This window comes from Neltuma alba, unplaced genomic scaffold (assembly GCF_004799145.2).
Source record: "Neltuma alba isolate B1F8T4 unplaced genomic scaffold, ASM479914v2 tig00012917_pilon, whole genome shotgun sequence".
In the NCBI taxonomy this organism is placed as follows: domain Eukaryota; kingdom Viridiplantae; phylum Streptophyta; class Magnoliopsida; order Fabales; family Fabaceae; genus Neltuma; species Neltuma alba.
Window position 1 is genome coordinate 322,199 of NW_021637284.1, and position 26,706 is coordinate 348,904.

Genomic DNA, 26,706 nt, shown 5'->3' on the forward strand with positions numbered 1-26,706 from the left:
CAATAAATTTTGCCTAAAAATTTCTTGACACGATCTCAATTACAAACTATTCAAGAAGCCTGTCAAGTTATAGATCATCCCTAGACACATCATTTAAATATGTAAAAATGTAATTGAAAAAATGTAAACCATCGAGGAAATTATTATTCATGTATATCTACTGAAATGCTATGAATTGGTATTCTACACATTTATCCCCCCATATCCTCTAACCTCTATAAATCTGACGCAAAAACAATCCAACTCAGGGACTGAAACTTCTATGTTCATCATATTATGTCAGCGACTATGCTCAGAGGATCATGATAAAAGTTGAATGTCAGCAATTAATGATCTCAACAGATTGCTTTCTTTATTTGCCAACCAAAAAGTGACACATATATTTTGAATTTAGATCTAACTCAACTCATGCAGTTAAAAAATAATACAGAAACTATTACATAGTAGTTTAATTAATAAAACAACTTAGATATCAGGTATATCGGTTCATTTAAACAAGTGCTCTTCAAACCAAATCATCGAAAGGATGCCTGAATTTCTTCCAAAGTTCTTCCTTTTGTCTCAGGGACCCAAATTGCTACAAAAACAATGGTGAAGGCAGATACTACCGCGTAGATTGTGAATGTTCCTGTGGACGGTCAATTCATCATTTTATTAATAGGCACATATGACACAACATGCAAGAATGTGCATAACAGATTTATGGTATAGGCTGGCCTGGACCATGCAGCGAGCAAGGATCCTAAGAGTCAATGACACAATTGTTATTCCATTCTGTTAACGATTCCCTCTTATATCTCATCAGACATCCTAACAATAGTATGGCACTTGTGGTTCCACCTCTTGACTTCCATTTCATTCCATTACCCCATATACTCCCAGACATATAGGTATTATGTTGTGCATATACATGCAATGGCCATCATAGTTTTCACAATGCCACTAGTGGTCCTAAAAGAACAAAAAAATTCTTGACATTGCATGTACATGCACAACATGCACATAATACCCCAAGAATTCTTACTGAGCCAGCAATAGGTGATTACTCTTGCCCAGTAAGGAGAAGGAAAAAGAAGTGAACACAGACACAGAGAGAGAGAGAGAGAGAGAGAGAGACCTCCACTGCTCCAAGATAAAAGCAAGTTTGCACTCATTGTGATTGCCCAAGAAGTAAACCAATTCAACAAGGTGGCTACACTGCCAGCTAGGCCTTTTATATTCACTGGAAGTATCTGAAAATGATTTAGAAATGAATTACTCCAAACGTATACAATAAACAATTACATATGTATCCAGATGTCTAAGGGCTTACAAGGGACATAACGCCTTAAGAAACAAGAATACACAAGGGAATCCATAGACATTTTCCGAATAAGGAATTAACTACTTCCTCTCATTTAATGTAGTAAGTGAAATATAAACTTTGAATACCTCAGACATTATAAGCCAAGGAATTGGTCCAAGTCCTAGAGAGAAGCCAGCCACCATTGCCTAGAGAAAAACAGTTGATTGAACTGATGAGTAATTATAATACTTCAACGCATGGGAAGAAGGACATTAGACCCATCCCACATAACATACCACGAGCCCAACCACAGAGATTATTCCCAAAATGCTGTATAGATGAGAATCCTTTGATACGACTCCCTGTATTAATAAAGATAGAACCAGTTATAAAGAGAACAGTGCTCCTAACAGTGGACCAAGCTAGTGCCATTACCAAGCACTAACCTCCCAATAGAACGCTACAGCAACAAGGACGAGGCTAAATGTCATTAAAGAGGAGGATATCTGCAGAAGCAATAACAGATTTCAGAATTTTCAAATTCCATGTTCATAATCTAAAATAATATTTGCCCATAATTTCTTTTCTGGAAATTTCGTTGTCCTTAATACATACTATCAAGAGAACCCTCCGGCCAGTTTTGTCCACCAACCAAGTTGCGATTGCAGTCACAAAAACCTGGAAAAGAAAGTTGACAATGAGAGCTGAATTTACTATTTTGATATTCACATTAATTTTACGCATAGTGGCCAACCTGACAAGCTCCAAGACCTACTGTAGCAGCCTTGCTGGATGAAATTCCTGGCACAAGAAGGAAGTTGAATTTCAAAAAGAGCATTTCATAATTTTGGAGCCACAACAACTGTTATCTAATGTTATATTAGTTTTTCATCGCTGAGTGCTGAAGCTTGACCGAATAAGAAATTTAGATAAGACAGCGGAACTAACCCCCATCTTCATATCCCATACACTCAAAGCCAACAACACAGCCAAAGTTCGGGGTCATTAAATTTTTAAAAACATCACTATGATATGGAAAGAGCGATGAGACTCATGGGAGGACAACAGGAAAATGGATATTATGCCAATTTGGAGTACAAGTCAACAGATATCTCATCCAAAGTCATCCAAAGCCATGTTGTAGCATGTTAAGCGTAAGAATTTTGAGGATTGTAAACTCCTCTTCATCCTGAAAAAATATTTAACGTCAACCCCAACCCTCCAACCCCCTATATCTAAACCCCCACCCCTTTTTTAAAAAAGAAAGGAAATAAAAAAAATGAAAACATAAAATATATGAGAAAGCAAATTCAATAACTAACAGCTGATTAGTAAATCTAACCTGCATCCGAAAAGATGGTACTTGAATAGAACAAAACTCCATTAATACCACTGATTTGCTGGAGCACAAGCAATCCAATTCCTATCTGCAGTCACTTTATTACCCTCAGGTTTAGGTTTCTCAAACTCTCATATAAATAAATAATAATAGGCCAAACTAAACTAGGAAACATAGGGGGAACACAATTAGGATGAATTATAGCATACCATCAAAGGAAACCAATATCTTTTTCTCTTAAGATCTGCGAATCGAATGGTAGTTCGTTTTCCTGTTGATGCCACAGATCGCTGTAAAGAAGATAGTTTAGCAGCACTTGGTTCTCAGTGCAGATACAAGACACTTAAACCACACCTCACCTACACTTATCGTCATGCATCTCTTGGCATAGCATCAAAGCTGTTATGCTACTTTAGGTGGCAAAATGAGTTAAATACCTTAATTTCATGTACTTCAACAGAAATATCAGTGTCAAATCCTCGTAAAACTTGCAATGAAGTCTCAAACTCTTCTGTCATTCCCATCTTGGCCTGGATTTTCCAAAACCCCCCCCCCCCAAAAAAAAGGGGGAAAAAAAAGCAAGCCCGACAAAAAGAAAAGACCAGGAGAGAAAACAGAGAAAGATATAAATCAGCTGTGGGAAAGGTACAGATATTCAATCAGCACCAAACTAACTACACGGCATATGATTTATACCAGCCATCTAGGAGATTCTGGTATAAAGAATAACCCAGGAATTAGCACTGTACATGGTAGAATTCCTGCAAAGGGAAAGAACATGCTCACTGTTATAATTTAGGTCCTAGAAATAATGATGATATCAACTATGCATCAATGTTTTGAAGCACTTGTCGCTGAACATTCTGTCAACTGTTGTCAAATATGCATGGAACTTCAAGAGATTCAAAACAGTTAGCATGCTTTAGTAACAAGGAATTTACCTAGAACTGCAAGCACTCTCCAGTTGACAAAAAGGCCCAGCAGATAAGCCAGCAGTATTCCAATTGTAACAGAGAGCTGAGCAAACAAAAGACAGATGTTAAAAATAGCATTTCAAATAGGATAGTGGAGCAGATGAAGGTGGGATTAAGAAGCAACATTAAGCAGCCAACCTGATTCACAGATCCGAGGCCGCCTCTCATGTTTTGAGGTGATATCTCAGCAATATAAACAGGCACCTTGAGAAAAGAAAGACAGGCTATTTTCATTTAGAATTTCTCCTATTGATCTCAGCATATAAGAAAAGAAAACATGGCTATCAAGATTACCACGTAAGAAATTATCCCAACGCCAAATCCTTCCAATAATCGCCCCATGAATAAAAAAGATGAGTCCTATAGAATCAGCAATGCAAAAGATAAGGTTGTAAACTAGATAAAGAACGAACAGGGGTATCAAATCAGAGTTTCTGTGCTATCGCTTACTTTGGCGAAAGAAATGGCAAGCCATCCTATTATGTTAGGGACTGCGGCAACCATTAGTGACTGCAATTCAAACACGGGCGTCACGCATAGCAGTCGTAGGTAGCCTTGCAAGAGTAAATAGAGCCAAAAATCATTATACCCCTTTACGCCCTATGTACTCCGACATTTGACCGCTGGTTATTGCTCCCACCATCGCCCCCACGTTTGATAAAGACCCGAACAGAGAAAACTGTAATCGATAATATATCCAGCAAGAGAATTATAAGCATGAAATTTAAAACATCATCCAATTAGATTCATTAACAAATGCAGTCAAACCTCCGAAACTGAGAGTTTCAGATCGCTGGTTATGCTCTCTTGAGTAGGAGAAGAGTACCCACACTGATAAAACCATATAATCAGTAATCACGGGGGGACAAGGAAATCAATAATAGCTTTCTGTGATTATCAAGACGAGATACAATAAAATTGGCTACAGATAAAGTACCGTAAAACCAAATTGAATAGGACCCAAGGCGGCGATGAGTACGCAAAAGAGAACAGAGATAGAGCCATCTCGTATGGCCTGAGATGAGGAGCCCATGATGCTGGACTGCCTCGAGCCCATCCTGTACCAGCTTCCAGTTTGGAGGAAGGGCTTCCTAAGATCCCTCCCATCTTCGTTGTCGTCTCTGAAGCTCATTGCCGCAATCCCAGAACCTCAAGCGAAGTCGAAGTGTTGTGGGTTGAACTTGAGTGGTAATTTTCCAAACAGGCGGATCGATTTTGCCGTCCAGATGATGAGTGATAGATAAAGCGTAATTCTGCGGAAATTATGAAGTATTGGGCGGACAGGGAGACAGCGTTATTGAAGTGGTTATTGATTTTTTGTACTTCCCAAGGATTTCAGTAATTAATTCTACCAACTCCAGCCAGACTCTTTCGCCGTCAAAATTAAGTCAGACCGGATTTCAGACTCGTTATCAATCCTGGAGTTTCCAGCGTCCACCATTCATACTACTTCCGTTCTATTATTGTACTTGAATTATTTCGACTGAATTTGCTTAGAGAGTGAAGTTTTTTCACATTACCGTAGTGTTTATCATTTTATTTAAATAATTAAATTCACTTTTTTATCTTAAAGAATTGAACTTCTCCTCACTCGGATCAATAAACTATGATGTCTTGGCCGGAAAACCTTTGAAACACTATCTTACCGCAATAATGTTTTACGCAGATATTCTCCTGGCTTCTCGATTAACATGCTCTCACTAGACAGAGAATTTACGTACGCAGCAGATGCGATTTCGAAACTGAACCCGGCAAACAGGATTATTAGAATATTTGTGAGATAAATTGAATTCAAGCTTCATGAGGTAAGGGTTAAAAAATAAAAATTGACCTGTTTTCAGATTTCTAAATTTAATATTTTGATAATTAATGCTATTAAATTAGTTTTTAAATAAAAAAGTTGTTGAAATAATATTAATAATCACACAAAAAAGTGGGGCAGATCTTACCAGGACGATCTTAGACACTTGGCAGTATGATATTGATAGGCGCGCCACATCACCACACGCGAATGTTTGTTCCCAGTCTAATGTTGTGGAGTGAAAACGCATTAAATAGCCGTTTGGAATCACGTAGAAAAGTGTTTAAAAACATATTTTATATAAATTGAGATAAATTTTTTTTTATATATTCATCTCGTATTTTATTCTAAATAAGTATTAAATAATACGAAGCTTTCGTTTACTGTTTCTGTGCATAGATTATAAATCTATGATTATTCACTCACAATATAAATGCTATTTTCGGTCTTTAAAATAAAAATTTGTTGACTAATTTGAGTAGATCAAAAAAATTAGTTAAAATAGTCATTGCTAATAAATAAGTGTATTATTTTTCCTAAAATATTATTACTAACTGTATTTGATAAAATTACTATTTAATAAAAATTTTAATATGTGTAAATAATTACCTTAGAAAAATAAATAAAAGAGACAAATGGATTAAAGTTTTATATTTAAGATCAAATTAAATATTAAACTAACTCTTATATTAATAATAGGATATAGTATTAATTAGCAATAAGGCTATGTGTAAGGGATGTTGGTGCCTAATTTTTGGACTCGCATTTGCTTCTCGCCTATTTATCTTTCGGCCAAAAGAAAAAACCTCTTCTGAATCAACTTCAACCAAATTTAGATGTTTAAACGAAGCAAATAGGCGAGAAGCAACCATACGTCCATACCCAGCAAGCAAATACCAAGTTTACAATCTCTCATATGTGAAGCCGGAAAAAAAATAATGATAGTGGGAAAATTGCAATTTGCAAGCAAGCTAGAAGAGATCAAATACGTGCATTTCAAGTGTTTAGATTAGTTTTTTGAAAAATAATTTTATGATATACAAAATAAGCATATAATAAAAAATTTATCTTAAAATTCCTTTTTTTTTTTTTCAAATTAATTGTAGAGGTTGCCAACCCCCGTGCTAAACGTGAATCATGGGCCTCCTAATGTCAAAAGAACTGGACTGTAATTGGGAGCATATATTAAGGCACAGTTTGAGTGACACTCCAAACCATGATTTGTGTGATAAGTCACCCAAACACCCACTCAATTTGCACAAACTGTGGTTTTGGGCCAAAACCATGGTTTTGGAAAAAGCAAAATTTTTTTGCTTTTGGAGAAAAAAAGGAGAGTGTAAGAGCTTATAGGATATGTATCTTGTTATTTTTTTTATAAACATATTTAATCTTATATTTTATAAATATATATACATATTATTTATTAATTAATTATATTATCTTATGTATTATTAATTATGTTAATAAAAATATATTATTAACAATTTTATTCCTTCAAATTAAAATATATTATAAAATCTATTTTCTCTGTAGTTATCATATTAACTTATGTCCTTTTTTAGTAATTTGTATATATAAAAAGTGCTTCTGATAACAACCATCCAAACATTCTCACTTCTCAAAATCACTTTTTCATAACATTTATTCTTTCCAGAATCTATTTTCCAGAGTCACTTTTTCAAACCACGGTTTGGTTTCATCTAAACACACCCGTCTCTTTCATTTTTCCTTTCCGCGCCCCAAAGCATTCATTTATTCGCTCACAATTGTTTTCCTTGATTGCATTTCTTCAGGCTTCATTTATTTCACATAAGGTCAATAAAAAACAATATATCAACATCATTATCCCGAAAGATGCTTTCATGAAAATGAAGTGTGATATCGTCATCTCATCGTCAAGGAACCGGCTGCAGTTGTTGGCCACCAAAAACCCGGGAAAAAAAAAAAAAAAAAGACATGAAGGAGCCCATCGTAGTTCATGCAGAAGGTGTTCAATGCGGTGCGAATTGCCTTTTTTTTTTTTGGGTGAACTAATTTCTTTATGTTCTTTACAAGAGAAAAATAATTCTTTGGTTCAATCGCCCGATTATGCTTTGATACAACTCAGCCCCTAAATTTTTAATTTGTCTAAAATTTAATTTCTCATTTTTTTCATATTCAGTAATTTGACATTTATCACGCATACAGTAGTAATTTACCTTAAGTCATTCGCTAACTATTCTTTCACATTTAATAATTTAATAATTTTATACTTCGCACCATTAAATATGGTAACGGTGCCTTCCAATTCAACATTAGGGGTGTTCACGGACGGATCGGGACCGGGACAGGCCCGTCCTGATTCCGTCCCGATAAACAGTAACGGGACAGATTTTCTGTCCCGTGTCCCAACCCGTCCCGGTCCCGGTCGGGACGGGACCGGGACGTCCCGAAATTATTTTTTTTTAATTTTTATAATTTTTTTAAAAAATTTTTTAAAAAAATCTGATTTTTTTAATTATATTGTTTTGAACTTAAATCTTATAAAAACATCTTTTTTATTTGTTTGGGCACTCTTAAACAAAAACTCAAAATATTACATATAATAGTCATTAAAAACTCTAAACAAAAGCTTTTAACACAATAAAAACTTGCTAAAAATTCTAATCATCAATAATCTCAAATCATTAACAAATATAAAAACTCTAAATAAATATATCCATAGTTCCATACAATAATCTCAAATCTTAAAAAAATATAAAAAAAATGATATTATATAAAAAAAAAGGAACCGGGACGGGACGACCCCGTCCCGTGTCCCGTCCCGTCCCGGTTTATTTCTTGTCCCGTCTCAAAAAATTTCAGGACAGATCCATCCCGTTCCAATAAAACCGGGACCGGAACGGGCCGGGTTTGAACACTCCTATTCAGCATATAATTTTTTTTCCCGACAACTGGAACTGGATTTTAGAGGCGAGGAGGGAACGAATAAAGAAGGAAGGCGGAGAAGAGAATGACGAACGCCAGATGCACCAAAACAATATTTTCTCAAAATTCCTAAGCAATTCTATGAAGATATCCCACTGCCTCCATTGAAACCATAAAAACTAAATCTTCTCTCTCCAATCGTGGCTGTGGTGGTGGTGGTCGAAAAGCTCTGATGCTGCTCATTTCTGAAAGCTGAGCCGCCTTGGAGACCTCCTCCTTCGTCTCGAATTTCTCAGGCAGAGGTCGTGAGATGGGCATCCGCATTTTGCTCTCTTCCAAGGAGAATGGAACTTGAGTTTTGGGGGGGGGGATCTCTTGCCGGTTTTTGAATTGAAATTTGTCATCTGGGTGATGCCTCCAGGTTGCCCCAGTGCTGGCGCAGCAACTCATTTAATTTTGGATCAAATAGGGGAAAAGGAGAGATTTCAGAATAAGGGGTTGAATATATTGCGGTACTGGGGAAGTGAAAGGATAGCGGGAGAGAAGGAGAGACTAGTGAAAGGTTTTCAGGTGATTATAAATTTATATTTTAAGACTCTACAATTTTTACTAACCCTCCCTTGAATTTTTCCAGAGTTAAGTAGAAGCTCGATCTTTTTACCATTTTCCCGGTATTCTTGCTTGGCATCCGTAACCCTAAAACCAGCCCCAATTGTCAGAATGGTGAGACGAACTCGATCCCGAACCAAAGGCGTTTCTGACTCGGAGCTTCGGTCTCAGGATTCTCAGTCTCCAACCACGACTGCTATTTCATTAAACCCTCCTCCTCCAACTTCTTCCAAACTTTCATTTCGGGCTCGAAAAATTCGAAGAGTCACATCCGATGCTGATGATAACAAACGCCCCCAGATTCCCGACGCAGAAGAATCCAGGACCTCACACTCGGAGGCCAATACTTTCATTACGGAGAAGGAAACCCCATCCGCATCGCCCTCCGTTTTACCCATGATCGTTAAGCCGTTGACGTTGAAAAGTGAAATCGATCTCGCTCTTCAGCATTTGCGCCTGTCTGATTCCCTCTTGGCGTCTTGTATCGACTCTTTTCGCCCTCCTGAGTTCCCTACTCATCGCCCGGCATTCCTGTCTCTCACAAAAAGCATTGTTTGCCAGCAACTTTCTAACCAGGCCGCCAAAACGATCCACACACGTTTCGTCTCACTCTGTGGAGGTGAGGCTTCAGTTCTGCCTGAGACAGTGCTTGGACTGACGGTACAGCAGCTTCGAGAAGTTGGAATCTCTGGACAGAAAGCGGGTTACATCCATGATCTGGCAAGCAAATACAGGGAAGGTTTACTATCAGATTCTTCAATACTTGAAATGGATGATGAGACCCTCTTTAATAAGCTTACTATGGTTAAGGGGATTGGGCCTTGGTCAGTGCACATGTTCATGATCTTCACACTTCACAGACCGGACGTTCTTCCTGTAGGGGATCTGGTTGTTAGAAGAGGCGTGGAGCGATTGTATGGCCTCAAAGCATTGCCAAAGCCTTCACAAATGGAGAAATTATGCGAGAAGTGGAAGCCATATAGGTCTGTTGGGGCTTGGTATATGTATAGGCTCATGGAAGCAAAAGGGGTTTTGCCGACATTGTCAGCAGTAGAAGTGGCGTCGACATTGGCGGGAAGTACCGTGACAGAGCAGCAACAGATCGAATAGCCTCACCAATGTTACCCTTTCAATGGAAATGCAAGCCTATAAATTGGAATTATGTGTCTTGCTAATCTTCAATTGCGTGGTAAATCTGTATTTGGTTTGCTATTCCATTATCATGCAAGTTTAATCTAGCATCCAGTGACCCCTCATTTTTGAAGTTCGATTGGACTTCTCAAATCTGCACACGCACACATCATTTTATATTTGGGTAATTGGGCGTGGTTATATTTATTCGAAACGAAACGTTTGTTTGGTGATATCGCGTCTCGTAGGCCTGTCTTAGTGGAAATGTAAAATCTGTGTGATTGATGAAAATGAAAGAAAAGGGGCTGCCGGATTCAACTCTTCTGTAAGATTTCTGCATTTTGGATGGATGGTCATCGTTATATAGGATTTGTTGTAAACGATAGAAGTCCTGTCTGAAGGAATGATTGTTATTATTTTCACTAGCTCATAAACACTGTCGATTTTTGATGGATAAGGTAGCTAACTGAAATCTCATACTTTCTGGGTGTGGATGCCTCTACTATGAATGGAAATGGGAGGGTGATAATCTTCCTAATTTCACTTGGTTGGCAAGATTAAAGGTAACTGAATAAAACTGCATAGGCGGATTGGCTCCCATACCAAATTAATCCCACTCTAATGAATCACTCGCTTGATGTGAGGAGAATTGCATGCACATCAAGCAAGAATGAATTGGAGGTGCTTAGGCTGTCGAAGTTAAACATTACTTGATGCTTGTGTCCTTGATCAACCACTAGGGAGATGCTGAATGCATTACGATATTTAAAGCTCGGACTTGTTTTAACCTTCTTAATGCCATTGTTACTAATGTTATGCTCTCTCCACTCATTACGATATTTAAAGCTCGCATTTGTATATCTTGGTTTCAAAAAAGCAGTGTTTGTTTGGATTAAAGTTGAAAAACGTGACTTGTATCGTAATTGATTTTTGTCAACGTGGATTCTCACAAGCTTATGTACTGCGCAAATATTTTTTTGAAAAAAAAAAAGTTACAATGTACAGCCTTAGATTCAATATATATTGATAGAAATTGATCATCCCATACCAATGTGGGTTGGTCCAAGTGATAAGCGATTTGGTATCGCTTAAGTGAGGTTCGAGTTCGAGGCTCAGCGTATGCAGAAATTTTCATTGGGAGACTCACCCACCACAACCAGGTGCGCGACGCGGGTCGAATCTATATGCAGTCGGAACAAAACTCCGGTGAAATATGTGGCCAACCAAAAAAAAAAATTGATCATCCCACAGCACGCTGCCAATAAAACGAGCGAACCTGAACTCGAACGTGATGACGTTATCATCCATATGTTAGCCAGACGTTACCTAAACACGAACCCGTTAAGAGACCCAAAAAACTACTGTACTGTAATTCCCCCCCCCCCCCCTCTTAAGGATGTAATTAATCAGTAACCCGTGCGGGTCAGTGAGGGTTTGTGGCCCAAGCAGACCATACATTCCCCCCCCCCCCGGGGGGTGGTTAACATAAAAAATCTCAGTGCCCCAAGTAATAAGGGCGAGTTGAGAATACTAGTGATATGAAGGGTCCAGATTCTGTGGGTATAGGAAATGCAATATCCCAAGTTACTTAGATTTTTCTCCTTTAAGGGGTAGATATTAATCCCCTGATGTCATAAGCAGAGTAGAATCGACTAGCTCTCTCTCACTCATTTAAAAAAAAAAAAAAAAAGCTATCATACCACACTATACGATAAGGCATTTGCAAAAGAAGCAGTTGGATATGTCGCTTTGTGATGAACTATTGTGAAGCTTAGAAGCATTAATCAGGAGGTGGACGCCAAAAGTACGGTTGATTGGACTTGTTGGGCCTCCATGTAGGCCCTTAATAGTCGGGTCACTTGGGCTTAACCTTGAGGCAACTAGTAATGGGGGGGCCAGTTGGATTTGGTGGTGTAGTTGACAGGAGTGTGGGCCAGGGGAAATTTAGGGTTAAGGCGCAAGAGTCCAGCAGGTGATCATAAAGTCCCACGACTATGAATTGAAAAGAGAGAACCCAGAATGAAAAGGGCGAAAAAAGAACCTCTGCAGTTACCAATGAAAAGACAAAAAGGGGTATCATATTCATAAGCATCATCCACTTTATAGCCTTCTAACCACGTGTTCTTAAACGTGATCTGCCCCCACTGTTCCACTATCCGACAATGCCAACCGCTACACGACAAATACACGTCACCGCGACCCCTTCCTCGTTAGCTCTTCAAAAGCAGATGTTTCATAGGAATATATATATATAATTATATATGCCTGTGCACAATTTTTTTCCCAATATATTTACTGGTAAATCTTCACTTACTCAACGCGCAACGAAACAATGATTTGGGGTGAACGCGGAACACGGCTTTTGGAATAAATGCTTTTAGTAAAGGGAACGGACCGACGGAGCACGGACATTTGGATAAGGTGCTTCAATTGATTCATTCATGAATCGGGAGAAAATTAAGGGGGGAAATTGGAAATACAAGGAATGGTTAAAACCAAAATCCGAACAATGTTAAGCTGGGAACATTGCATGTGATTAATTTCGGATCCGAGGAACAAATCATTCCAGAGACTGCTTTGTTTGGTCCAGTTTTGCGGAGTTTCGTCTTTGTTGGTTTTGTCGTCTAGGGACGATATCTCTAGAACCATATCCAGCTAAAATCATATTGTTGGTGGGACGAATCGCGCAGAGCCGAGATTGGACTAAGATTTGGAACAGCAACTCTGCGTTAAATTTCAATTATTCAGGGCACTTTCTTGATCTCGAATCTTACTTTCTAATTCCTGCGACCACTCTCTCCACTCCAAGATCGAGTGGATCCCAGAAAATGCCATCAAATTCCCAATCCCATGGATATTATACGTTTGAGAGAACCACCGAATACTCATATATTCTTCTAATATAACGCAGGCTCCATGAGAACATTTACCAAGTGGTAAGTGACAGAATCCAAAAAACAAAAATGCGCGAAATATTCCGCTTTCTGAGAACGAGGATATCGTGAAAATAACGATGCGATATCATGGTCGTAGCTATGTTTATCAACTATAAAAAGAGATGCACAGACAGCGAGTTATTAAATATTAATGACCAGATAAATTGTTTTGGGCAATTAAAACGTGATACTCTTTCGTTGAGTTTAATTTAAAATACGATGAACGTTAGATTTAGCGACTAGAAGCATTAGTTAATACAATAAAAATGGGCTCAGCAAGCCCAAATACAAAACCAGCAGGACCCAACTAGGGTTGCCCGGTACGCTGACTGAGCAAGAGGGCACCACCGTCCACTGCATTTGTAAGTCGTACGCACGTTATGAAGCAAATGGATACATAAAATGAAGAACCAAACAGAATTTTCATAAAAAGATATATTAGTTTAAAAGTCAAAAAAGGGCTTAGGGCTAGATTTGGGGACAGGGATGGAGAGGGAGAAGGGAGTCGCGTGCGAGAAGCGAGGGACACTGTTCCCTTGCCAAAGTTGTTTGTCTCGTATGCGGGGGGCCGTGGGGGCACGCCCAAACGCCCCCGGAATGCGGATCCCTTCTCCTCACTCTCCTTCCCTTATTGCGTCCTTTCACGCCCCCTCAATTAAAAAAAAAAAAGTCTCAAAACAAAATATTATAAAAAAAATTTCAATGATAAGTGATTGATCTAAACTTCTTGTTATTTCTTATTCTTAAACTTGTTATTATTTACTCTCTATTTGTCAATAAATTTTAAGATAATTATTTTTTTTTAAAGACCTTATCATAATTTTTCTACTTTCTACTATTATTTACAAAGAGGTATCATGCCACCGTACTAAATTATAAAGTCCAATTTAAACAATTTATAGATTTTTTTAGCACAATTTGAACTTTATCCCTTACAGTTTCAAGCAGAAAAAATAACTAATTTTCAGCCTGTTCGGTTGAGCGTTTATGCGACAAAAAGTAGCTTAAAAGCTTGATAAGTCATCAGTTTGTAAATTTGAGGGCTGTTTTTTTGGCCAATCTGACTTATGAGCTAAAAACATCTGAAACTTACTTATGACTTATACAAAAGTAACTCTTTGAAATTAAAAGATATCTTTGTCCTTATATTTATATTCTTATGCTTTTATCTTCATACTTCTTGTACTTCCCAATAAGTTTTTAGTTATTTATTTTTAATACTCTCTTAAGTGAAAATAATTTTTAACATAACTTTTATAATATTTTTAATTTTTAATATTATTTTTTATTTTTTATTTACACAAATTGTGCAGAGTATATCATCTAATTAATTATGTAATATTATTTGGTTCAAAATTTCACATTACTATATTTTCTAATTTAAATATATTTTTATTCATTTAATTTAACTTCTTCCAACTATAATTTTAAATTATTATTATATTTTCTAAATTCATATTTTTAATCATTTTTTATTATTTAATAAATGTCATACCCATTTTGATCATTTTACTGACTACACTTACTTATGCAACCATAACCCAGATAGTTTTTTATTTTACAAACTAATTTTTATAAAAATCAATCCAAACATAAATCGCATTATTCAATTTAATTTTTACCTAATCTTACTTTTTCAAGAGTTAGATTAAAAATAAATTACTTTTTCTACTGTTAATCCAAACGGACAATTTGTCTTCTATATATATCGTATGTTGTTGTCAGTGAGTTTATGACTTGTAGTCATCCAGTCCTTAATGTAAAACCTACTTAACTAATTTAATTAGGTTAAGAAAGTTAAGTGATTTAGTTAATTATAAAAAATATGATATATCTTTTCTAAAATATAATCTCATCTTTCTTAATATATTTTTTCTCTTTCCTACTTGATTATAAGTGATTTAAGAAAAATAATAAATATAAAAATAGATCTTATATTTAGAACTAATATTAATTCAACAACTGAGTTTTATATTAAGAAACAAAGGAGGGTTATAAATGTTTCTCTCTAGGTGAAAAATGAAAAATCATGGTTTAATTTACTTGTAACGTCAGATTGTTATTTGTTAATGTCTGTCTTTCTAATAAATATATATATACATTTATAACTTTATTTGTCTTCACTTCAAAACTTTTTGCGTCGGGCGCATGATATATTTATTCCCCCAGAAGATGCATATCCATATTTGAACAAATGCTTGTCATTAAGTCTCAGTTATCTCTTCTTTTTCGTCTTTTTAATTTTTGGCTAGCAATTGGAAGGCCGATTCTCCTCATGATCTTGAAATCTACTTAGATTGATGCTCTCATATCCAAAGCTGATATAGCTTCAATTATTTGGATTCTTCTCCGCCCACATAACGACGAACAAAAAAATCTTTTCCAGCTTCGCGTCTCCCCCCCCCCCCCAAAAAAAAAAAAACAATACTTCTAATCAATGCGTTTCAAAATGGTTCTAATGAAAACAAAAAAACTCGACCTCAGAAATTCCGTCCGGAATCTAGATTTACCTGCCTGAATTTTAAATTATTTTTCATGATTGATGCTCGTGAGCAAGAACATCATAGAAGACGAGAAGATCCACACACCCTCCTTTTTAAAATATTTCACTTTAGATTTGGTCCTGTTTCAAAATGAATGTCATTCTAGAATTTTAACAACAAAGCATTAGTTAATTTTTAATCATTTTATCATGCATGAAAAAAATGATAGGCCACTAGGAGAAGCTATGAATTATAGATGACTTGCTTTAAATTTTTATGATAATACAATTTTTGGTCATTCAAGTTTATTTTTATTTTGATTTTAGTCTTTTAAATTTTAAATCATATTTTTTAGTTTCTCAAGTTTTGTTTTTATTTAAAATATTGATCATTATAGCTCAATAAAAATCTGAACCATTTTATCGGGACCATAATCTATAATTTAAAACTTAAAGTACTAAAATTAAAATAAGAACAAATTTGAAAAATCAAATATCATATTAACCCTAATTTTTTTGACAATTTAAAATATTTAGTAGTTTTTTTTATGTGTGTGTACAATTTCAAAAAAGAAAAGAAAAAATTCAGGTGAGGAACAAGATTTGAAGGCTCATTGAAAATTGAAATCGAACATGACTCCCGAGTCAATAGATATACTTATTGATTACTCATGACAATGACATTTTGATATTGGGAGCGAAATTCCAGCTCGTGATAGATACTATTTAAAACGCTGCCGTTAAGTGACGTGGCACTCTTATTAAAGGGAGAATTACAATGAGGTCTCAAGTAATTAAAAAACAAGTCCCAGATGTTGTCATTCTCACTATAGGACTTGTTACTGCAGGTTACTCAGGTTGTTACTTGGGACTTTGTAGTGATTACTTCTCTTGTGTGGGACTTGAATGTAATTCTCCCCTTATTAAAGAGGTTCCCTCTCAGCTCAGCTCTGACGTTTTTTTTTTTTTTTTGGCCAGAAGCTCAGCTCTGACGTTGAAGCATATCATTTTGCAATTAACAAAAGAACCGCAAGTAGAGGAAAGCAATACCGATTCGGAGACTCTTGGCTGGTCATCTGCCGCGTATCAGACTTTACATTCTTAATCACTCCCAATTGCTAATTAATTATTTCCCCAAACGGGGGCTGTCGTACTCGTATTAAATTAATGCTCGGAAATTGTTGCTGTTAATCACCAAACGAAAAGGCCTAGGCATCACACATCAAATCATATTTTAAGTATTGCATGTTTCTAAGGAACTCACGATATATCCTCTTTCTTGTTTACCACATTTTCTGTTAGTTCCCAGATATGACAATCTCAAAAAACAAAAAATATTGAAGAAACAAGAGGAACTCAAATGCAGATTTTTGTTTCCTAATCTGTCAGGGTTTTAGCGAAACAATTGTGTCAGTAACCTGGGGAAAGAAAATGATCATCAAAGCAGACGAGATAAATGGCACAGAGGCATGCACAGTCTGCAATATTCGATGCCTTTTATTTTCTGCTTTCCATGCCAAATTCAATGCTCAATACAATCATATCATGCTTATCTTAAAACTTCCAGCTATAAAGAAATAGTACTTCCATATTATAAAATTTTGTTTGTATAATTAGAACCAGAAATAGTATAACAGAGGTAATGGATTAAATGAAGTTTCGTACGCAAATCGGGGTGAGCTCATTCACTTCTACTTTTAAGTACTTCTCGGAACATTACCTCAAGATCACGAATGGAATTTTACGTGTTATGTATTGTTTAAAAACCTGTATTAAAATTATTCAGCTGATAAAAAGTAAAGGTCAAATACAGTCTCTACCCATGGAATACATAACCTATGGATGAAGAACGGGGCAAGAAGAAGCGTTGGCGGGTACATGAATCACGTTTGAGCCCCAAAGGTCAAGGTTTGGTGGTTCAGGGTGGAGACAAGGAAAGAGTCAATTTGAACAGTAGTCTAGTTGTGCCTTATGGATATGATTTCCCCTCTTTTTTGGATGTCTTTTGAATAGTGGCCAACGTGAGACGGTACCACAGGGCAATGAAAAGATGGACGCGTGAAGCAGAAAAATAGAAGATGCCTCTCAATGTCAATTACAAAGAGAAGTTAGTGAGCAAAAGAAGTGGGTTGCAGCAGGTATTGCAGCAGCAGGCGCACAAAAGAGAAAATCTGACACACACACTAACACCAACAAGACAAGTTGCTGAGAAGTGGCCCAGCAAGCATTCACTCACTTTAATAATCTCTCACGTTCACTCCCCCCCTTATAAAGAAAGAAAAAGGGTCATTTCCCTCATATTCCTTATTTTCTCCTGCTCACTCTTATCTTAATAAAACTAATCAAACCTCTCTTTTAAGTAGGGTTTTCAGTCTGATTTGCATATATCCGAAGCGGCTTAATCTTGACGATCTTCAAGCCAAGGGAGGCATCCATCTGCCTGCACACACACTTTCTACTTTACATGCATCTTCCTATTTCAGGGAAAAAAAACCATTGATTCTAAGGAAGTTTGGCTAGGGTTTGATGAAGTGAGTGGTTCAGAAGGGCAATAATTAAGAACTGAACTAGATTGGAGATGACAAACATGACCTTTGTCGGTTCTGCAAGACCTACTCCTCCAGCGTAGTCATCACTAATTCTGAGTGCAAACCAACCTACTAGTCTTTATGGAGTCTGATGGGTGGTAGGAAACAACCTTTCTCTCGGCCCTTTTAGCTTCTCACCTTGTATTGTCATCTTTTTTGGCTTTGCATATCCTTCTTTTCTGATCACTTAAGATTGATATCTATCTTAGATCTCTTTCTTAATCAAAGCTTGGAAGGTAGAAAGCCTTTTTCAGGTGTTCTTTGTTTCTATCCTTCCCTCTCACGGTCTTGCTGGTGCAAGCAATATTCCTAGGCTTCAAATCTACAGTAATATCTAGCTTTGCCGGTGAGTCTTGCATAGATTCTCAAAGGGAAGGGACCCAGTTGGCAGCTTCATCTCAATAAATTCTCACCAATTTTTGCCCTTCTCTCTCTTCTTTTGTTTCTGAATTTACTTATTATCATTTTTTTAAAATATCAAAACATTTAATTTCCAGCACCACCATAGGTACAGCTTAATCACTAAAACACGGCTCCTTGAGAACAGGTTTGATTAGAGAAAATTTATAGCACTTGGAATGTCAATAGCGGAATAAGGAAAGGAAAGAATATATTTAGGTGCGCCTGCAATAATATTCTCGACTAAGACCGGTTTTCCATCAGATTAGGATGAGTTGGGGGTTGATCGGGCTGCACAGGAAGACCCACAGCACTATATATAATTAAAGCAAAATCACTCAGGAAATGAGCATGCTTTAAGATAATATCATACCAAATCATATATAATTTAGATCTAGGCCTTCATTAGAAGTCAGATTTGATGGAACTGATGAGAGGTTTAGATAAGGAAATAGAGATGCCATTACCAACCTCTTCAGGCTATAATCCCTCCAATAGGGACTCGTCTTCTTCTCCAACTCTAGCTTCAACAGTAGGCGAAACGAGTAGTGATCAACCTCCTCAAACTTCAGACCACTATCATCTTAATCATCCTCCTCCTTCTCTGCCATCGAACCCACTTCAGCAATTGCAGAGAAACACGAGAGATCCAGATCCGCCAAGCGTAACAGCGATCACAACAATTGCTAGCAGATCAAACCCAGGACCAGCAACAGCGAGGACGATTAGGTACAGAGAATGCTTGAAGAATCATGCGGCGAGCATGGGAGGACACGTAGTGGATGGATGCGGCGAGTTCATGCCAAGTGGAGAAGAAGGCACTCCACAATCCTTGAGATGTGCCGCTTGTGACTGCCACCGCAATTTCCACCGGAAAGAGACCGAAGGTGAACCTCAAACTAATGTTCTCAATTACTACGCCTACCCTCCCAGCAAAAGCAATAACGCACAGAGTAGGATTCTTTCTCCGCAGTTTCCGCCACCCCCTCCTCTTCATCATCATCATCACCATCAACATATGAGATTTTCAGGTGGGTCGTTCCCGCCGTTGATGATGGCCTTCGGCGGAGGCGGCGGGGCGGCGGAGTCTTCAAGCGAAGATCTGAACATGTTTCAGTGTAATGATGTGGGAGGGCAAGGGTCATCAAAGAAGAGGTTTAGGACTAAGTTTAGCCAGGAGCAGAAGGACAGGATGATGGAGTTCGCCGAGAAGTTGGGATGGAGGATCCAGAAACACGACGAACAAGAAGTACAACAGTTTTGTAATCAAGCGGGTGTGAAACGGCAGGTTTTCAAGGTTTGGATGCACAATAACAAACAGGCCATGAAGAAGAAGCAAATGTAAGCAATCTTAGGCTAGGCTTCACCTTCATCTCCTTTCATTTGGTACTTGTTTTTTTAACCTGTTTTGAGAAAGAAACCATATTTTATAACCAGTGAATAAGTAGATTAAATGTGCAAACTCAAGTAGAGATGTTGAAAAAACCACTGATAACTATTCGATTTTTCTGACTACTCCATCTCTCTATGTTATTTGCAGCATATAATCCTCTTTATTCAGCCTGCGACCTTCTGTTTTGTGTTATGTGGATATCTATCTTGTCTGAGAAGAAACTAGAATCTGGACTCTAGAAGGAGAAACCTAAAGAATCAACAAGAAATTAAGATGATAACTTAGGGTCGTACGTAAGGATTGATGTAAAGCCATAACTCAAGCTAGCGATTCTTGGTTAGCAGTGATATTTAATTTCATGTATAATAATGGCTTAAATTAAGAGCTTTCTTCCAATCAAACCAACCCCTCAAATCATGGAAGCCTCGGTCTGTGGAACCTCTTCATCCATTTTATTGCCAACAGGAGTAACAAAGGCTGTCCCGGAACAAAATAGGATTCCACCCAACCACACAATCTCTGTCCTCTCTTCTCTCCTCTCTTGTTGGACACCGACACATGAATTTGCAGACAATATTAATTATACTCGCTCTTTTCTCACCCGTGTCTTTTTCAGCTATCGACTGTTTTTTGTCTCCGCTCTACCCCAGCGAGCCAGGCAGATAAATAGCCCCCCCAAAAATGAAGAGGGAGGGATAAGAGTTTTTCTCGCTTTAGATGTTTTTCATTCCCTGCCCACGAAATACCCATGAAATGGTACATGGTGGATGAGTCAAATACTTTCTGAACCATGTGGCATGTATGAAACTGGAGAAAGAGCATAGATTTTCTTCGACCCAAGGGAAAGTCGAAAAGGTATAATCAATGATTGGGGTAGACGCAAAAGATTTTTATGAGCCAATGCACTTTTCTGAGACTCGAAGAAATACGCATTACTATTTTTGAGTTAACGGTGATGGATGACTGCTTGGAATATCGCAGTATTATGTGTATGAAATGTTTCTAAATAAATTAGTAATGGGGTTACACGAAAAATGAGCCTCACTAGATTTGACCACCCACGTACTAATGCCCGTACCACTCGTTTCACACAAACTAATATAACCCTGCCTTGCGACATGTAGGAAGCACAAAACACCAATTTGTACTACATTTCGGACGCGAGCATCTGTACATCCCCAAAAAACAAATCTAAGTATCTAAAAAGCTTTTTTTTTTAGCCGATTTTACGGAAGATGATCATCCAAAACCAAACGTATGGCGGGGTCTCGTATTCCTTTTGATGGGTCAGTCGTAGAAGGCTTGTGCACCGGATTGCCCTAACTTGGAGAAGCGCTGGCTTCACACAATCAAAATTACTTAACACCCATAGTTCCCGCTTGGTATGAAGCAAGATAAAAAATTAAGATTAGGATTATAATTAAAAAAATCTTTAACATGAGTAATTATTTGTTGTATGGGATTAGACAAACCCATAAAAGTAAGATTGGGGAATACCATCCACTTCCTCTCATGATATTCCTTAATCTCATGTAATAGCAATCTCTCATACTAAATGCTATTTTCTCAATCTAATTCTAATCCTTATTCCTTGTTTTCAATACTTTACACTAAACGGTACCCATTAAAGTAACGTGTATGTAATGCCTCTGATGTCAAGGTAAATCACATATTAACAGTTTCATGCCACCTAAATTTAAGCTGAGCAGTGGTGGAAGCTCGAGGCATGCGAAAATCAAGATTGTTGATCATCATATACAAGCAAGATAAATGGTTCCCACTCTCACTGCTTGAAAGCACTTCTTGAGCCAAACAGAATCACAAGAATTATTCACTAACAAATATCGATTTTAAAAGGACAAGCAACATTGAAAGGATAATAGTCAGGTCATTGCAAGACGAAATTAAAGGATAAGCAACAAATTGAGGCAAGAAATTGGTTGATAAAGGTATAGCGTTTTAACTCCAGCCAAATCTTTAGATGGAAAGCCAAGACAAAATTGCATAATTATCCATCATGAAATATTGATATTCAAATCTTGGTGTTATGATCACCTATCTGGCAGATGACTGGTTTTGATTAATTTCCAATATACCGCACATTCTCATTGTTGCCCGAAGTTTGGGAAGACACACGCACACAAAAAGCAACTTAATGCACTATTTGCGCACAAAAATCTTCTCCCATTTCCCACACGTACGGAAACAATTGGTCAGGTTGTATATCTTTTTTAATATAAAAGCTAATTTGATTTTTAATTTGGCCCTAAATATAAAACTACAATCCACTTTGTCTTTCATATTTATTTATTTTTTTCAAGTTAGTCCTTGTAATAGTTACACATATTAAAAATTTCATCAAATAATACTTGATTAGCAAGGATATTATTAAAAAAATAATACTTATTTATTATAAATAATTAACTTAACTAATTTTTTTAATCTATTTAGATTAGTTAATTATTTTTTATATTAAAAAGAAAAGGTAGTATTGTAATATACTCTTGGTGCAACTTTGACCCTTATCAGTAGTGTGACTTGCAGCTACTGTAATATTTTTTTGACTATCACCACTTGGTGCATATTTCGGGAAAAAAGTTGATATTATGTCTTGTAAAAGTTGGTTTATATCCCGAGCTATGCGTGAAAAATTCATGGCTTGCCTATGGTATGGACCACCAAATAAAGAAGACCTCTAATCAAAATGCAGATGAAAAGATACCACATTAATTAATAAAAGAGAGGAGGTCACCTTTAACAATCTATCCAGCTTTCAATTTAATCATTCACTTGTAGTTCCGTACAGGGATAACAATTTTGAAATCAACCAGGTTAAAGTAGGGACCCCACGACTTATATTAAGGAAAAAATAATACACTATTTTGATCACAGAGAAGATACAAGGTTATGATGGGCTGCGAAGTCCCCTAACTATTATATAAAACTATATATATTTAGCATTAGTAGTTCGAGAAAACCCTAAGTTACGTTATCCTCCTTTGCTAAGGGGAAAATATCTATTAAGTGATTGGCATAGCATCGCATAACGTAGGAGAGCTTGGGGGGGCAAAAAAAAAAAAAACTCAAGAAAAAGGTAAAACTAGCCATACCCTCATGTTAGTTCGCTGCTGCTCATCCTCATGTTGGCTCCAAGATCACCAGTGGCCTGTGAAGCCTTCTCCTTGGCATCTTCGTAATTAACCTTATTCTCTTCAGTCATGGTGTCCTTTGCTGACCTGTAAGCCTCCTCCACTCTATGCCTAGCTTGCTCATAGGTTTCCTCAGCCGCTTGGTCTCTTCCTTCATATCCCACTGAATCTGCCAAGATATCTTTGGCATTGGTTGAAGCCTTATCTGTCGCCATTCTGATAATCTCATCAACTTCATTATAGGCCTCAGCAGTTTTGTCATACGCCATAGTTCTTGACAATTTTTCCTTGGCTTCACCGTACTTTTGAGAAAAACACTCGGAAGTTCCTGAACAAAGAAACCACACACATATTGGAAAATTTGCTGAGTTAAGATGTCTCTGTCAAATAGAGAATTATTAGGTGGTTAAAATACAACACACAGAGGGCAAAAATATACCAGATGCCGCAGATTTCATCGTTTCAGTGGCCCTTGAGGCAGCGTCTCCAGCTTTATTCTTCATGCCCTGAGCTGCCTGTCTTGCGTTGTCCTTGTTTCTGAAAGAAGGATTGTAAATCAATTACCAAACAAAGAACGCTAAGGTTTGGTCCATAGGCCGTCAATGCTAATAATGCAAATTATATTATAATTATAATTAAATTTATGCTAATCCACGATAAAATTTATTAAAAATTCCAACAATAAAAACAACCAACTTAACTAGGAGGAAGTTCATATGACAATTACTTGTCAAGCGCGATAAAGAATTAGCAGCAGCAGCATTCACTCTAGATACCTAACGTGCCCCTGTTGAGAATTAATTATCAATACCCTGATCCAACGCTATGACCGAGGACTACCCACCTATTTTCCCAACTATCTATAGCAAGGAATTGCAAAGAATGCATGCTTGCATATGTGACTATTAACACAACATCACTCTTTGCCTACTCCCCAATCCCTTCTTTTCGTGTTTGAATTTTAGGAGGAAATCCTCAGCTAGTAACTATAGGATTGATTATTTCTATAGCATCCATCATGCTCCTTGAATAGAAAAGGTATGAATTGCCACGCTATTGAATAGAATAATTCATTGTTGATGCATGGAACAAGGTTCCGTGCCATCCGTAGGAACACGGGAAAGCTTGAGAACATGAAACGCTTAGCACGGAGAGGTAACCATGGGAACAGGTACGGGCGCTTGAGGAAGAAACAAATTGCAGACTGAAATTGGAGAACGGGGATCGTTATTGGAAGGAAAAGGAGGGAGGACATTACTGGAGGAATTGGTCATAAGTCCAATCAGCCATAGATTCAGCCTTTTCCTGAGCATATTCCGTGGTTTCTGTGCAACCGTGCTGGATCTCCTGAGCCGTCGTCTGGGCAATGTCGGCAGCAGACTCCCCCCAGCAGCTGCACAACCCAACGCACACGGCGAGCCACAGCACCAGCAGGAAGAACACCTGTGGGATTGCCATCGATCTTCCTCGGTTTGTTCGTCGGAAAGAAGAAGCGGTCAATTCTCCATTGAGAGTGCGGCGGAGAGGAACGGTATGGTGTTGTTAAGAAGTCCGGAGAAACCAGAGGGAGAGGCCACGCGGCGTTCGGGGAAAACGTGGCGAATTATGGAGGGGCATGGAACGGGACTGACGCCACGTGTCCAACAGACGGGTTGTACGGCCGCATGGCCCGCACGACGACCAATCCATAGCTTTAACGGGTATTCCATCGCCGCTTAATGTGGTCCGGACGTCCAATAATTTTCCCACTGCAGTGTTTTAGCCTTTTCCTGTTTATTTTGCATGTTTTCCCTTTCCTCCTCTTGTCCTTTTCTCGCCATCGGCTCTAGACCTCTAGTATTTCTTTCAACCACAACAAATTATTTATGACTACAAATTTCACTTCGATTTCAAACTTCATTATTTAAACCTTAACTCACATATGGAAGGAATATGCGGATGACATGAATGATGAATTTGTGAAAAAAATTGTTACTCTGTTGTTTAATATAAGATTTATTTAATTAATTTGATTAGATTAAAAAATTAAATAGGTTACTTAATTATAAAAAAATATGACATGTTTTTCTTAAAATACCATAATCATCTTCCTCAATATTCAATCATCTTTATTAATATTCTCCTTCTCTTTCCTACTTGATTATGGTTGAGGGAGAATTAATAACGATAATTTAAAAAAAATTGATAAACATGATAAACAGGTCTTACATATAGAACTAAAATTAACTCAATAATTATATCATATATTAAATACCATTGCCCTATATTTTTAATGGAATCTTGAGGAAATCAAACATGACGTAATATGCTAATATGACATGAAAAGGGAATTAACCTTAGCCTGTCACTTTTAGGTATTGTTTGATGTTTTGAAAATGGAGGTGAGTGGAAGAAAAATTTTAATGAGTTTTATTTAAAAAATTAAAGAAGTGAGAATTTAAAATTTTAATAACAAGAGAGGAAGTAATATAAAAATAATGATAATAATAATTAATTAAAAAATTTTAACCTTAGTGTAATTTTTAATCAAACTCATTAAAAATTTTCCTCCCCTCCCTTTTCCTCCTATCAAAATCGACCCTAAGAATGCATCGCATCCGAGACAAAGTATTCATGATTCATTTTTTTCCTTCAAATTAGCACAAACATTTCATCTTTTCTATCATCTCATTATTACAGTTTTGGGTTTTGCTACAATCGTGATACCGAATTAAAATATGATAATGGTATAAATTAAGGAGTTCTGATTTCTCAAGAAAATGGACTTTTCTCCGGCATAATAAATAAACCTGCTTACAATCAAAATTCATCAATAAAAATTTTATTATAATACGAAGAAAACTCAATGGGCCATTGGCTCGATTAGTAACAGGGTATGCCTCACGAGAGGATTCCTCCATTTCTATTTTCTAAAATAAGATGCTTCCCAAGATTCCGCACCAATTTGCCAAGGATCCTGCAAAAATTTCGGCCCACAGAATGAACGGGGAGTGGACTCTACAAATGAATCTTCTTCATGGGTCCAGTATAGTGATGATCCAACGGATTCGAAGAAAAAAAAATTTTTTAAAAAAAAAAACCAGATGTCGAAAGAGCATTTCCCGGAGTTCACGCTGGAGCGTCAGACAATAAGCGGAAAGCAAGTGACTAGATATTGTCAGGAAGACCGCCTTCAGCCGCCAGTTTTATACGTTGATGGTGTTCCCCAACCTTGTAATCTACCATTTCTCTAAACAACTGAGAATCCAAAGTACAGTCTGGGCGCCCATACACGGCTGCTCGGATGCCGGAAACCAATTTGGCTATCTCGCGGCCTGAGAATCCCTCCGTTTTCTTCGCAGCCTCCCTAAGCACATCCTCGGATATATCCTTCATGATAATTTTTTGAGCTTGTTTCCTGAGTATGGATGAGCTGCCATTGTCTTCGCTCAAGTATTTGTTCAAATAGAGCTTCAACAATTTGAAACGTTCTTCCTCCCCAGGGAGTGGGAATTCAATCACCTCATCAATGCGGTCAGTCACTGCGCTGTCAAGATCACCTGGTCTGTTTTGTAGCAAGGACAAGTACTATGTCTCTTGACTGATCGCCAGTTCTGAAGAGCAATGCGTTTAGAGCACTTCGTTGAGCTTCGCTCATGTGTGAGCTGTTACGCGCTGCATCGGGTCCACAATATATCATTAAATTGATTGCTATAGAATCCAAAGAGAATTCA

General features: G+C 37.3%; 4 protein-coding genes across 4 annotated transcripts; 2 read left to right on the plus strand and 2 right to left on the minus strand.

Annotated features, from left to right (window-relative positions):
• Positions 1-317: 317 nt before the first annotated feature.
• On the minus strand, positions 318-4,991 carry LOC114732501 (sugar transporter ERD6-like 6). Its single transcript, XM_028919776.1, has 18 exons — positions 4,536-4,991; positions 4,367-4,429; positions 4,188-4,277; positions 4,049-4,108; positions 3,893-3,958; positions 3,737-3,802; positions 3,566-3,641; positions 3,321-3,385; positions 3,062-3,154; positions 2,834-2,914; positions 2,628-2,712; positions 2,040-2,086; positions 1,901-1,963; positions 1,732-1,791; positions 1,582-1,647; positions 1,432-1,491; positions 1,118-1,232; positions 318-628 (listed from the first exon to the last, which is right to left on the minus strand). The coding sequence occupies exons 1-18, from the start codon at positions 4,728-4,730 to the stop codon at positions 516-518; spliced, it is 1,464 nt and encodes a 487-aa protein (XP_028775609.1). The 5' UTR covers positions 4,731-4,991; the 3' UTR covers positions 318-515.
• Positions 4,992-8,363: 3,372 nt separating this feature from the next.
• LOC114732499 (probable DNA-3-methyladenine glycosylase 2) lies at positions 8,364-10,530 on the plus strand. The gene has a single exon (XM_028919774.1). The coding sequence runs from the start codon at positions 9,027-9,029 to the stop codon at positions 10,023-10,025; it is 999 nt and encodes a 332-aa protein (XP_028775607.1). The 5' UTR covers positions 8,364-9,026; the 3' UTR covers positions 10,026-10,530.
• Positions 10,531-18,755: 8,225 nt separating this feature from the next.
• Positions 18,756-20,422, plus strand: LOC114732536 (zinc-finger homeodomain protein 6-like). The gene is made up of 2 exons (XM_028919820.1): positions 18,756-19,792; positions 19,992-20,422. The coding sequence occupies exons 1-2, from the start codon at positions 18,873-18,875 to the stop codon at positions 19,996-19,998; spliced, it is 927 nt and encodes a 308-aa protein (XP_028775653.1). The 5' UTR covers positions 18,756-18,872; the 3' UTR covers positions 19,999-20,422.
• A 2,183-nt stretch (positions 20,423-22,605) lies between these two features.
• On the minus strand, positions 22,606-24,559 carry LOC114732489 (uncharacterized). The gene is made up of 3 exons (XM_028919761.1): positions 24,252-24,559; positions 23,433-23,530; positions 22,606-23,321 (listed from the first exon to the last, which is right to left on the minus strand). The coding sequence occupies exons 1-3, from the start codon at positions 24,449-24,451 to the stop codon at positions 22,957-22,959; spliced, it is 663 nt and encodes a 220-aa protein (XP_028775594.1). The 5' UTR covers positions 24,452-24,559; the 3' UTR covers positions 22,606-22,956.
• Between the last annotated feature and the right edge of the window lie 2,147 nt (positions 24,560-26,706).